Genomic DNA, 14,971 nt, shown 5'->3' with positions numbered 1-14,971 from the left:
AAAATGAGAGCTGGATGTGGTGACACATGCCTTTAATCCTAGCACTCTGGATACAGAGGTAGGAGGATCGCTATGAGTTCAAGGCCACTGTGAGACTACATAGTGAATTGCAGGTCAGCCTCAGCCTGGGCTAGAGTAAGACCCTACCTTGAAAGACTGAAGTAAAAAAAAAAAAAGCAACTTACTAAGGTTTATTATATAGATATTAAAAATTGTATTGTAAACTAGTTTATGTATGACTTTTTATTTAAAGTTATTTTTATGTGGAAAACAAACATATCCAAGTATAAAGTATGTTAATATTAAGCATATATGAAAGTAGTATTGTGGGCTGGATGTACTGGAAAATACACTAGGCTGAATTTGTTTCAACCTGGGATGATTTGCACATGTCATAATCTGAGTTGGATACACAGCCTCTCAGAAAATTGTTACTAGATGATTCCCAAAATTACAGCACCCTTTGCTTAGCTCCTGGGTGTGGCAGCACACACCTTTAATCTCAGCACTCCCAGAGGCAGAGGTAGGAGGATCACAGTGGGTTCGAGGCTACCCTGAGAGACTACATAGTGAATTCGAGTTCAGCCTAGGTCAGAGTGAGCCTCTTCCTCAGGGGGAAAAAAACAAAATGACAACAAAAAGAAAACTAACCTTGGGGATGGGTCTTTAGTTCTGTTTATAGTGCTGGCTTAGCAGGCACGAAGATCTGGTTTCTATTTGCTAGACCCACTTGTCCCCAAGAAGACAAAAGCCATAACCCTTATATTCAGAATTCTGTAGAAAAGTGATTTTGTAAATCCAAAATTTTATACTAGAGGTGTACTAGCAAGTGTGAAGTTTTTTTGGTGGGGAGGGGAGGAGAGATTTTGAGGTAGGGTCTTACTCTAGCTCAGGCTGTGTAGTCTTAGGATGGCCTCAAATTCATGGCGATCATCATCCTATCACTGCCTCCCAAGTGCTGGGATTAAGGACATGCATCACCATTCCTTGCAAAGTGTGAAATTTTTATACTTTTTTAAATAATTTTTTTTTAATTTATATGCAAGTAGAGAGAAAGGAGGGAGGGACAGGGATAGTAGAATAAGCATGGCAGGGCATCTAGTCACTGCAAACTAACTCTACATGCATGTTCACCTTTTGTGCATCTGGCTTTTGTGTACTGGGGAACTGAACTGAGGCCATCAGGCTTTCAAGCAAGTTCTCTAACTTCTGAGCCATCTTTCCAGCCCTATGCTTAAAAAAATTTTATTTATTTGCAAGCAGAAAGATAGATGAGAGACAGGGAGACAGGGTGTGCCAGGACCACTAGCTGCTGCAAATGAAGTTTAGATCCATGTGCCACTGTTCATCTAGCTTTCCATCATGGGTACTGGAGAATCAAATCCTGGTTGTTAGGCTTTGTAGGCAAGCACCTTAAACACCGAGCCATCCCCAGCCTTTCACTTGTTATTTATTCAGTTTCATCTGTGCTTTTCTGCTTGTTTTTGTCTTATTCTTTTTAGGATATGACAAAAGCTATTGACATAACCACTCCAAAAGCTGCCCGACGAGGAAGAAAGAGAAAGGTAATTTTTCTATCTATAGGAATCTTAAATTTTGTTTTACTGGATTGAGAAGGAGTAGAGATAATGAAAGTTTATTAGCACTTGACGTATAAGCCTTTTAATTTTTAAACTAGTAGTTTATCATTTAGTGTTTTTTTTTTTTTTTTTTTTTTTTTTTGAGGTAGGCTTGCACTCTAGTCAGGTGACCTGGGATCCACTATGTAGTCTCAGGGTGTTTTCCAACTCATGATGATCCTCCTACCTCTGCCTCCTGAGTGCTGCCAGGGCCAACTTTTTTTTTTAATTTAATTTAATTTTTAAAAATATTATTTGAGAGAGAGAATGGGTGCACCAGGGCCTCCAGCCACTGCAAACAAACTCAAGACGCTTCTTTGTGATTCTGGCTTATGTGGGTTCTGGGAAATTGAACCAAGGTCCTTTGGGTTTGCAGGCAAACGCCTTAACTGCTAAGCCATCTCTGTAGCCCCTGCTCCTTTTTTTTAGGTAGTGTCTCACTGTAGCCCAGCCTGACCTGGAACTCACTGTGTAGTTTCAGGATGGCCTTGAACTCGTGGTAGCTGCCTAGCTACATTTTTAAATATTAAAATTAACTTTTGAGAGAGAGAGAGAGAGAGTAGAGGCAGATAGAATGGTCATGCAGGCCTTTAGCCACTACAAATGATCTCTAGACATTTGCAACTCCCTTGCACATCTGGTGTACGTGGGTCTTGGGGAATTAAACATGGATTATTTTATTTATTTATTTATTTATTTATTTTTTTGGCTTTTCAAGGTAGAGTCTCACTCTAGTTTAGGCTGACCTGGCAGTATGTAGTCTCAGGCTGGCCTCTAATCCATGGTGATTCTCCTACTTCTGCTTCCCAAATGCTGGGATTAAAGGTATGCACTACCCTGGCTAGGAAGTCTTTTTTTTTTTTTTAATATTTCTTTTCAAGCAGAGAGAATAAGCACACCAGGACCTCTTGCCACTTTGCAAACAAACTCCAGATGCATGTACTACTTTGTGCATGTGGCCTTGTGGGTACTGGGGAACCCAGGCCAACAGGCTTTGTAAGCAAGTATCTTTAATAGCTGACCCCCTCCAACCCTAAGCAAGTCTTTTCAGTGCCATTTTTCAGACAGTATTGGCTCACTTTCTGTCACATTTTGATAATTCTTTTTTTAAATTTTTTATTAACATTTTCCATGATTATAAAATATATCCCATGGTAATTCCCTCATTTTGATAATTCTTACAGTATTTTAGACTATCTCTTATGGTGGTCAATGATGAGATGGGGACAGGAGAAAGTGCTGACTGGGATGGATGCAAAAATCAGAATTGGGATGGAATGAGAAGAGGAAAAGTGGGAAATATAGCTGGAATGAACTGAAGAGAAACACCAGAGGATGTCAAGCTAAACAAGGGAGGGGAGAATTTGAAAAATGAGGTAGTGATCAGAAGTGTCTTCATGTAGACAGTCTACCAAAACGTTTGATAGCACTTGAGAGGCAGAAGTAGGGAAATTGCCGTGAGTTCAAGGCTACCCTGAGACTACATAGTGAATTCCTGGTCAGCCTGAGCTAGAGAGTCCCTACCTCGAAAAACAATAACAACAACAACAACAAAAAAAAACATAGATTTTATATAGCCAAATTAGATTCTTTAGATAAAATGTTTACTTTTCACAAGGAATGGGTTTGACTTTCATGATTTTGACTTTGCACCAATGGTCATAAACACATATTCATGCTAGGGTTAATCTTTTTTTGTTAATGTGTTATTTCTTACTGGTATTTTATCAAATGACCCATTGTACTTGTAATTCTTATTTTTTTAAATTTTTTGGTTTATGTTTATTTATTTAAGAGCGAGAGAGAGAGAGAAAGGCACATAGAGAGAATGGGCATGCCAGGGCCTCCTGCCACTACAAACAAACTCCAGATGAGTGTACACCCTTGTGCATCTGGCTAACATGGGTTTAGTAAGCTTCACAGGCAAGCACTTAACTGCCAAGCCATCTCTCCAGCCCTGTACTTTCTTATTTGCTGTCTTATTTCCAAATGCAGAAAGGGTAAGTGATAGGAGGTTTTGTGTGTGTGTGTGTGTGTGTGTGTGTGTGTGCGCGCGCACGCTGAAGAGTTAATGCATTTGAACTTAATTTGGAGAACCTCTGTTAATAGTAGGAAAAAAAGTTTTTTTAAAAAAATTAATTAATTTATGTATTTGAGAGTGACAGACACAGAGAGAAAGACAGATAGTGGGAGAGAGAGAGAATGGGCGCGCCAGGGCTTCCAGCCTCTGCAAACGAACTCCAGACGTGTGCACCCCCTTGTGCATCCTGCTAACGTGGGACCTGGGGAACTGAGCCTCGAACCAGGGTCATTAGGCTTCACAGGCAAGCGCTTAACTGCTAAGCCATCTCTCCAGCCCAAGGAAAAAAAGTTTTTGTACAGTGTCCTGTGTTTCAACCTTTGGAGATTTGTAAAAATACAGATGAGGGTTCCTTAACACAAGATTGCAGAATCTGGATAGGAATAAGACATGATCTCATAAATTCTTCCTTTGTTTTTCTATTTTGATTTGTTTCTTAGTTGTTTGTTTGGCCTTATTTTTCACAGTTGTGAGGATGCAACTAGGCTCTGCCCAAGTGCTATTCAACCTAATCCCTATCTTTTTTTCTTTTTTCTTCTTTCTCTTCAAGTTTTTTATTAACAATTTCCATGATTATAAAAAATATGCTATGGGCTGGAGATATGGCTTAGCAGTTAAGGGTTTGCCTGTGAAGCCTAAGGACCCCGGTTCAAGGCTTGATTCCCCAGGACCCACATTAGCCAGATGCACAAGGGGACGCATGCTTCTGGAGTTTGTTTACAGTGGCTGGAAGCCCTGGAGTGCCCATTCTCTCTCTCTCTTTCTCTGTCTCTTTCTCTGTCTGTCACTCTCAAATAAATAAATTTAAAAATATGCCATGATAATACCCTCCCTCTCCTGCTTTTCAAAAAAAATTTTTTTTTTGTTTATTTATTTGAGAGTGACAGACAGAGGCAGATAGAGAATGGGCATGTCAGGGCCTCCACCTACTGCAAAGGAACTCCAGACACATGCGCCCCCTTGTGTATCTGGCTAACGTGCGTCCTAGGGAATAGAGCCTCAAACTGAGGTATTTAGGCTTCACAGGCAAGCGCTTAAGCGCTTAGCCCTCTCCAGCCGCTTCTTCCTTTTTTTTTGAGGTAAGGTTTTACTCTAGCCCAGGCTGACCTGGAATTCACTATGTAGTCTCAGGGTGGACTTGAACTGATGGTGATCCACCTACTTGTGCCTCCCAAGTGGTGGGATTAAAAGTGTGCACCATCAAGTCCGGCCATAAATTCTTTTTTTAAATATATAGTTTATTTGAAAGAGAAGGGGTAGATAGAGAATGGGTATGCCAGGGCCTCCCTCTATCTACCCAATGCAAATGAACTCCAGACATATGTGCCACCATGTGCATCTTGCTTACTGAAGAATGAACCTGGGTCCCTTGGTTTCTCAGGCAAGCGACCTCACCTAAGCCATCTCTCCAGCCCCTGATCTCATAAATTCTTTTTTTTGTTTAATGAGAGACTTTTATTAAAAAGCATAGACATAGGCACCAAAATTATACATTTTTTTAAAAATTTTTTTGGCTTATTTTTATTTATTTATTTGAGAGTGACAGAGAAAGAGGCGGGGAGAGAGAGAGAGAGAGAGAAATATGGGCGTGCCAGGGCTTCCAGCCACTGCAAACGAACTCCAGACGCGTGTGCCCCCTTGTGCATCTGGCTAACGTGGGTCCTGGGGAACCGAGCCTCGAACCGGGGTCCTTAGGCTTCACAGGCAAGCGCTTAACCGCTAAGCCATCTCTCCAGCCCGAAAATTATACATTTTATGGAGAACAATTCACCTTATTTGAGAGATGAGACCCAACACGGAAGCCATGCATACATTCATTGAAAGCCCCCTAGTGTGGGAGGCTTTAAAATAATACCTGTTTAGGAATGTTTGAGAGCTCATCTATTTCCAAGAGCAGGATGGAGCAACCAGTAGTATGTTCAGTCTCTTGGACAGACAATATTAGCAGGTGAGAATCGTGGGATATATGTGTGTGTGTCTCTCTATATATACATCTGTTAATGAGTTCATAATTACACAATCAAAAGACAAATTCTGAATCTAAGTGATTTACAGAATTTTGAGAGCTGATCTCATAAATTCTTAACCTAAGCTGTTTAGGAGGAAGTTTTGTAATTTTTCTAAAAGCAATTTAAGGTAATACTTTGCATGTGCGTTATTATGGTCAGGCTATAAAAGTGGTAGTTGTAAAAAACGTAGCCCAAAATGCAGAAATTCTTAAAAGTGGATATGCAGTGTCAGATTTACTAGTTCTTACCCAAATAAGTGTAAGTAAATAAAAATGCAACTTATTTAGGATCAAAAATAAAGGCAGTGTTTTTAATTAACAGGATTGGATTTTGCATGATTATAAGTGCTTGCTTGCTCTTATTTTTGGTTATGTAGTTAATATTGGATTCTAAAATAGTTGGGGAGTGGGGCGTAGCTCTTTAATAGTCATCCGTCCTGTTAAATTTCTCCAGTTTCTCTTTGCAGTTATCAGTACCATCTGTTTCCTCATGTTTGTATTTCCTATGTAATTTGTGGTACTGAATCTTTATACTCCTTTAGTACTTAAGTCAGTGAAACTAATTCTCATTTGGGATCATTGATTTTTTTTAAGGCCTTACAGTTTGCAAATATCTCTATAGGAAAGTATTTTAGAAACAACTGGCCGGGTTTGGTGGCACATGCCTTTAATCCCAGCACTTGGGAGGCAGACGTAGGAGGACTGCTATGAGTTTGAAAAACAAAAACAAAAAGAGACTCCTATGGGAAAACATCACGTCATTCTCAGTTCAGTAAGAAAAAGATGCACATGCCTTTATTCACAGCACTGGGGAGGCAGAGGTAGGAGGATTGCTGTGAATTTGAGGCCACCCTGAGACTACATACTGAACTCCAGGTCATTTTGGGCTAGAGAGAGACCCTACCTTGAAAAACAAAACAAAACAAAAATATAAATATATGCATGTATTAATGAAGTTAGAAGTAGCAATGTGAGTTCTTATACGTAATTGGAGTTATACTTTGGTTCTCATATTTAATCAAATATGTTGGCTTTATTTTTACAAACGTTTGTTTTAGCCTGAGAATTCTCAGATGATGATTTTTGTTGTTGTTAGGGTTATAGGCATACTTTGAGGATAATCTGGTTGTTAGTGATCACATAAAAATTATGTTTGATTTAATGTTACCAAAGACTAGTACATTTTAGCCATCAAATTACAAACTAGAGTACATACAATTTGTTGAATAAGTTAATTAAATCTTTGTGATTCAGGCAGAAAAACAAGTAGAAACTGAGGAGGCAGGAGTGGTAACAGCAGCAACAGCATCTGTTAATCTGAAAGTGAGTCCTAAAAGAGGACGACCTGCAGGTAGGATTATTATTATTTAAATTTTGTTTGGCTTTTGATAAATACTCTAACTCTTAAATATTACTGCCTCAAGTGTTTTACAATGAAGTAAATAGGCATATAATTGATTTCCCATGCATTACTTTATGACAGATACAGATGGGCCTATAAGAGAGTCTGTGGGCAATTTGTGTAAACATTCATGTGTGTGTTTATGGTATTATTAGACAGGTCATGTAATCTTACTATCCTACAGTTGTACATGTCTTTGAGGAAAAAAATGTTATTTAGACACATGACTGAGTACAGTAGAGGAAAGATGGTTAGTGCTGTATTAAAAGATATTTTACACTTTTTTTTCTTATAAAATTCCTCTTAAATAGTAGAGAGGTTTAAACTACAATGAGCTGGACGTGGTGGCACATGCCTTTAATCCTAGTATTGGTGAGGCAGAGGTAGGAGGTCGCCAGGAGTTCAGTGCCACCTTGAGACTACATAGTGAGTTTCAGGTCAGCCTGAGCTAGAGTGAGATCCTACCTCAAAGAACAAAACAAATAAAAAAAAATTGAAAAAGAGCATTTGATTAACATTATTTAAACTATTACATTGTATCAGGACATTTATAATATGGTTAGTATTAATTAGGCAAGTTGGAAATCTTTCTTTTAAAATATTTTGTGTATTTTTATTTATTTATTTGAGAGTGAGAGAGAGAGAAGGGCAGTTAGAGAGTGGCGCGCCAGGGTCTCCAGCCACTGCAAACAAACTCCAGACGCGTGCGCCCCTTTGTGCATCTGGCGTGGGTCCTGGGGAACTGAACCTCGAACCCGGGTCCTTAGACTTCACAGGCAAGCACTTAACTGCTAACCCATCTCTCCAGCCCTGGAAATCTCTTAAAGTTCTTTCTAATACACTGTAAAACAAAGTCAACGAAAATAGAGCCTGTTTGGTTCTTATTGAAAAGTGAGTAAACTGGGTATGGGAAAAAGAAATGAAGGTTTATTTAATTTTTTTTGGAATACCATTGAAATGGCTCAAATTGATGGGGTTAGAGAATTTGGTGAATTCTGATGAAATACCTAAGAAAGTAAACTGTATGCAAAATAGACCTGCATAATGGGGAGGGGGATGTTGACATCAAAATAGAAGAGCATGACACCCTACCTTGAAAAACAAACAAAAAATGATAAAGAATAGAAGAAAGACTTGTTGGAAAGGGATTCAGTGGAGGGGGAAAAGCAAAGATGGTGGGAGGGGGTTATGATCATGTTATATTGTTTCTATGTATGAAGCTGTTAAAAAGTTTACTGTATGTATGAATATTAACTATTAGTGTGGTACTTTAGTTTTTGTCACAGTTTAAATACCAATGAAAAATGCTGTATTAAGCTTTCAGTCTCAAGGTCAAATTGAAGTTGACAGTTCTTGAAACTTGCTATTGATAATTTAATTCACAAAGACGTATTTTAAAATGTGATAGTAATTATTTGTAATAAGCTATTCAGTAACTTTATGTAGTCTATGGCACTTGTTATCTATGATATTTGCATTTTAAAGGGAAACTAGTTAATTATTTTTCCCCCACACAATTAGCTACGGAGGTCAAGATTCCAAAACCAAGAGGCAGACCTAAAATAGTAAAACAGCCCTGTCCTTCAGAGAGTGACATGTGAGTTACTTTTAAATTTATAATTTCACTATAAGGATATATTGCTTTGTGTTTTTAAAATATATTTATTTGCAATCAGTGAGAGAAACTCCATATGCATGCATCACTTTGTGCATATGGCTTTATGTGAGTACCGAGGAGTCAAATCCTGGTCCTTAGGCTTTGCAGGCAAGTGCCTTAACTGCTGAGCCACCCCTCTCTCTATCCCTGTTTTGTGCTTTTAACAATTTTCCATTTTACAAATTGTTGGTTGCTGTCAGTATTTTGTTATGTCTAAAAATTATGGGGGAAAGAAGATTTATGTAAAAAGTTGGTATGGAATGAAAACCTGTGTTTATCTTAGTACCTTAAATAAGTTATTTTCCTGGAATATGAAGACATACTTTGGTAATACTGGGTAAAATCCATAAATGAGAAATTAGGCAAGATACATTTTAAAAGATTTTACTATTTATTCATTTATGAGAAAGACACGGAGGGGGGTGGACTCCAGCCACTGCATATGAGCTCCAGACCCATGCCACCTTATTATATTATGCATTTGGCTTATGTAGGTCCTGGGGAATTGAACCAAGGTCCTTTGGCTTTGCAGTCAATTGCCTTAACCACTTAGCCATCTCTGCAGCCCCCAAAATTATACATTACAGGAGTTATGTATATTTTTTAGTTTCTAAAATTTTCTTTTAAAATATTATAAACTAATTTAAAATAGTACAAATTTATCTTTGTAGTGCAAATTTAAGAATTTTAGGCATTTTGGAATGTTAGTTAACAAGGATAGGTGATTTTCTTCCTTTCCGTGGGGAGAGGGTAGCAGCAATCTTTTTTTTTTTTCCCCCTTTCTAGATCTTGTTTACTTGAGCTTTTCTTCACCAGAAGGGATGTGTATATTTAGAGAAAAGGAAAAACATTTTCAGACTATTATGTTTGAACATTTTGTAGGGCAAGCTCAAATTATTATCAATTAAGAACAGATTTTACAAGCCAGGCATAGTGGTGCATGCCTTCAATCCAAGCAATCATTTCTTCCCTCTCTAGTTTTGCTCTAGTCCAGGCTTACCTGAAATTCACTATGTAGTTTCAGGCTGTCCCCAAACTCAGTGATCCTGGTATTTGAATATATTTGTGGAAAGAAAAAGCTCTTGTCCACTGCAAAGGAACTCTAGATGAATGATACTGTGCATCTGGGTTTACATAGGTATTGAGAAACTGAACCTGGGCTGGCAGGATTTGCCAAGTTCCTATAACCTCTGAACCTCCTCCATAGTCCAAGATATTTTATATTTACTTTTTTTTTCTTTTATGGTTTTTTGAAGTAGGGTCTCACTTTAGTTCAGGCTGACCTGGAATTCTCTATGTAGTCTTAGGGTGGCCTTGAACTCACGGTGATCCTCCTACCTCTGCCTCCTGAGTGCTGGGATTAAAGGCATGCGCCACCACGCCCAGCTTATATTTACTTTTACATAAGTATGTTACTATAATTTTTCATCAGAAACACTTGGTAGGTAACTAGTAGATTAGAGACAAGTAAAGGCCTTTTTCCTTATTTCTTTCTAGGGTTGCTGATGAAGATAAAAGTAAGAAAAAGGGGCAAGAGGAAAAACAACCTAAAAAGCAACTTAAAAAGGAAGAGGAAGGCCAAAAGGAAGAGGATAAGCCAAGAAAAGAACCAGATAAAAAAGAGGGGAAGAAAGAAGTTGAGTCAAAAAGGAAAAACTTACCTAAAACTGGGGTTGCATCAACTTCTGATTCTGAAGAGGAAGGAGATGATCAAGAAGGTGAAAAGGTAGCTTACATACTAGTGAGAGTCTGTTTTGTGTCAGTTTCTTAGTGCTTAGTCTTTACCTTAGAAAGCTTTTAATATAGTTTCACTCTAGCCCAATCTGACCTGGAATTCATTCTATAGTCCTAGCCTCCCATCAGATTAACAGTGATCCGCCTACCTCTGCCTCCCCATTGCTGGGATTAAAGGTGTGCACCACTACACCCAGCTCATTTTTTATTTAACTTTTGGTTTTTTGAGGTAGGGTCTCTAGCCCAGGCTGACCTGGAGTTTAACTATGTAGTTTTAGGGTGACCTCATCATGGTGATCTTCCTACCTCTGTCTACTGAGCGCTGGGATTAAAGGTGTCCATCACCATGCTCAGCATCATTTTTATTTTTGTGAAAGTTTGTATGCTGGATTTCTCCCATCTTTCTGACTGAATAAGACTTCCAGTAGTTACATTAAAAAGCATATTTCAAACCTGTTCTATTTTCTGTTCTAAATTTATCTTCCCTCCTTTCCCATAATCTGAAAATTAAGTATGTATTTCCAGTAACTCACCTATATAAAAAAGTTGAAGATCATTGAAGACAAAGGTAAAAGTGGCACATTTATATAGCTTTTTATTTTTCAAACCTTTATTCCTATTTTGTTAGTGATATGGAACATCTAAACTCTTACTTGGGAATCTTACTATATCTTCTTGTGTAGAAATTACCAATTTTGTGGTATAGCCCTGAGGATCATGATCTAGGTTACTATTATTGCCACACCAGGGCCTGAGCTACTGTAATAGAACTCTAGATGCTTGCACCACCTAGTGGGCGTGTGTGACCTTGCGCTTGCCTCACCTTTGTGTGGCTTATGTGGGACCTGGAGTCAAACATGGGTCCTTAGGCTTCACAAGCAAGCTCCTTAACAGCTAAGCCATTTCTCCAGCCCTAGTAATTATTTTTTTGAAAACTTTTTATTTCCTAGAAAGAAAGTAGCCACACCAGGGCCTCTTTCTTGCCACTGCTAACACATTCCAAATGCATGCATGCTACTTTGTGTGTCTGGCTTTACATTGGTACTGGGAAAACAAGCCTGAACCACCAGCTTTGCAAGCAAGTGCTTTAAGTGCTGAACCATCTCCCAAGCCCTGTAATTCATTTTGATTGTATTCTCAGTATTTTAGGAGCCAAATTTTAATTAAACAGTGTTGTGCTTCACAGTATTATACTAAAATCACTGTAGAGATGTAAATAGCCTCCTACAGGAGGGGAAGAAATAAGACTGTTAAGCCCAAATCCAAGAAAAGTAACATCTGCAGGGTGCAGGTGGAATTGAAAGTTGTGTTAAGTATTTGTCCCAATGTTAATTGCTTTATTTCTCCTAAGATTATTATTAGTCACTAATTAATAACTCGGGTAGCTTAATAAGTCCATCCTAATTCTCATATACAACAGAAGAGGAAGGGTGGAAGAAACTTTCAGACTGCTCACAGGAGGAATATGTTGAAAGGGCAGCATGAGAAAGAAGCAGCAGATCGAAAACGCAAGCAGGAGGAACAAATGGAGACAGAACAGTAAGTACTTTTTCTATCATTCTAAAAACATTTTTTTTTTAAGGCTAGCATGAAAGCTTTTAAATAGTTTTGCTTTCTAGACTTTATTTAGTCCTTTGAAATAATTTTTCCTCTGTTAGAAAAAAATCTCCATTTATGATGATATTTCAAGCTTTATTATTTTGAGAGGATGAAACTCACTGAGACAGCCATCCTGTGAACTTTTTTTTAAGACAAACTCCAGGTACATCTGGACTTTTTTTGTGCGTCTGGCTTTATGGGTACTGGGAAATCGAACCTGGGGTCTCAGCTTCCTAAAAATGGCAGTGTATTCTGTTTAATACACTATGTTGATAGGAAAAGAATGCAGTAAATACTCATTTATCATACCATCAGCAGTGCTAACCCTATGGGCCAGCAAAAATGAAAGCACAGTTGGAAACTCAGGAAGCCAGCAAAAGTAAATCCAAAGGCCCAAGGGTTTATATTGGATGTGTACAGTACGAATCAAGTTTGCATCTGTTTTTTTTTTTTTTTTTTTTTTTTTGAGAAATAGGCAAAAAAGGGCCTATTTACACTAGGGCCTTCTAGCCACTGCAGACACACCAGATGCATGTGCTATCTTATACAGCTGGCTTTATGTGGGTACTGGGGAACTGAACCTGGGTACCTTTTGGCTTTGCAGGCAAGCACTGTAAGTCATCTCTCTCTCTAGGGCAAGGTGGGTTTTTTTTGTTTTTTGAGGTAGGGCCTTACGCTAGCCCAGGCTGACCTAGAACTCATAGTGGTCCTCCTACCTCTGCCTCCCTAGTGTTTGGATTAAAGGTGTGCATCACCGCGTCCAGTTTTTTTAAAAGGGCATCTCAGTTTAGTTTATTTATTCATTTGGGAGAGAAAGAGGCAGATAGACAGAATGGGCACACCAGAGCCTCCAGCTATTGCAGATGAACTCCAGACAAATCTGTCACCTTGTGCATCTGACTTTATGTGGGTACTGAGGAATCGAACCTGGGTTCTTGGGCTTTGCTGGCAAGCTCCTCAACTGCTAAGTGATCTCTCCATCTCTCCCTTGAATTTTGCTATTTGCAGACAATATGTACTTGCCATGGAGAATTTTTCCCCTTTATAGTATAAAATAGTTGTATTAATACAAGGAAATTCATTGCATTGATAATTAGATTTCATGTCTTTATCACATTACTTTTCCTAGACTGTCACTTCTGAGTTTTTCCTCTAAATACTTTCCTTGCCTTGTGAAGTGTGTCATGTGCTCTGACTTAATTTTTTTGTTAGAGATCATTTTAAAACAATGAATAACAATTGAACTATTTTGATTTTATAATGTATCCATAAGCTAAAATTTTCATAATTACTTTCTTAGTGGCTTGGAGGATATATGAGCAGTTTAGCTGCTTTTGAGGGAGTGATTGCTTTTAAAAATTTGATCAAAAACTCAGCAACATTACTCCCAGTAATGATCGACTTTGACCACTTCTGTAAATATTTTTTATTGTCTTTTTCTTTCTCTAAACTTAAACCATTGGATTGTTCATTGCTTTTAACTTTGTGCTCCCAAAATTAAGATATAAATTTAGTGATTGCTTACTAAATCTAGCCCAACACTTCTTTAGTATCTCAGATATCTTTATGTATTTCAATTTCTTTTGAATGTCCTCCAATGTAACTTTCTCAAATTCTAATATTTGTGTTTTCTTTCCTTCTCCTGTTATTACAAATCTTTGTACTTGGACAGTTTTGCTCTGTAAAGCATTTCAGATGCAACTTGTATGAAATGCATTATGCAAAATAAAGTTTATTGTATTGTATTCCCAGCCAAACAACATGTAATCTACAGTAATAAAAAATATATCTCATTTTGGGCTCAAAGCATTAATCCAGTTACTGAAAAGAGAATACAAGTGGAGCAAACAAGAGATGAAGATATTGAGACAGACTCATTGGACTGAATTTCCCCTTACCCCCTTGATGGAAGAATGTTCCAGATTCTAAATTGAGGACTTCACTATTAATGGCATTATTACTGTGTTATGATTGTTAACAATATTTCCTGTAAGGTATACACTACATATTAAGGTCGGCCATCATTCCTGTTACTTTTTTTTAACCAAGCTTAAAACGAAGCTTTGTGTTTGAACGTTATAACACGCATAGATGCAGATGGTGGTTGTACATTATTTCATTTAGAAATAAGAAAATTAATTTTGTTTTGAAGCTAGACATTAAACTGGAATAGCTATTACACCCTTAAGAATGGGACAGTTGTGTCTGTCCCTTGACATTCCTTTGTTGTTTAATTCTTTAGAATCTTAATTGTTTTTTTTTAATCCTGAGAAAGTAAACAGTAGACTTGTTAAGTAAAAAAAAAAAAATGCAACTGTAACGAAAATTTTAAAATAAAGTTTTTTTTAAAAAAATCTGATTTTTAGGTATTTTTTTTGTTCTTGTCTATATTAATTGGTTCACAATAGGGCCTGAATGCCAAGCCCAAGGTAATAGAATTACGATTTCAATTTTAAGTGGTTATTTTTGTGATTCACAATAAATGGTACCTTTTCATTTGTGAAATGGTATGTAATTTTTAGTGAATGTCATTTGATTTTGATAATATTGGCTTCCCTTCCACAATTAAAAATCGCAATATTATACTAAGCAGGTCTACTTAATGTTGACATTAACTCCAAAGCCCTCAAAATATCTGCTCTTCATATATCTGGGCATATTGCAATTGGTCAGTTCTGACATAATTTAAATATAATTGTGATTCCATTACAGCTTGCATGTCTAGTCCTGAAGTTAGGTTTGTAACAGTACACTAATGGTGAAAAGATTTCATTGTGACTGCTTCAAATTTTATTTTGTGATGCCACTAAATGATTATAGTACTTGAGTTTTACCTATATGTACACTGCTGTGATGCTACATAGTTGTAGAA

The 14,971-nt window shown here is 37.6% G+C and overlaps 1 protein-coding gene across 5 annotated transcripts in view; it reads left to right on the top strand.

Annotated features, from left to right (window-relative positions):
* Psip1 (PC4 and SFRS1 interacting protein 1) overlaps positions 1 to 14,971 on the top strand; it is a 46,444-nt gene that overhangs the window by 23,716 nt on the left and 7,757 nt on the right. For 2 of the 5 annotated variants that reach the window (XM_045153704.1, XM_045153711.1), the window contains exons 6-10: positions 1,503 to 1,565; positions 6,962 to 7,058; positions 8,631 to 8,706; positions 10,264 to 10,492; positions 11,921 to 12,039. In XM_045153704.1, the coding sequence (XP_045009639.1) occupies positions 1,503 to 1,565; positions 6,962 to 7,058; positions 8,631 to 8,706; positions 10,264 to 10,492; positions 11,921 to 12,039 (584 nt within the window). The other 3 variants (XM_045153724.1, XM_045153719.1, XM_045153728.1) reach the window with 3 other exon arrangements.

The sequence above is a fragment of the Jaculus jaculus genome, chromosome 1 (genome assembly GCF_020740685.1).
Source record: "Jaculus jaculus isolate mJacJac1 chromosome 1, mJacJac1.mat.Y.cur, whole genome shotgun sequence".
Lineage (NCBI taxonomy): Eukaryota > Metazoa > Chordata > Mammalia > Rodentia > Dipodidae > Jaculus > Jaculus jaculus.
Note: the sequence above shows the minus strand (reverse complement) of the source record. Positions and strands in the feature narration are given on the sequence as shown.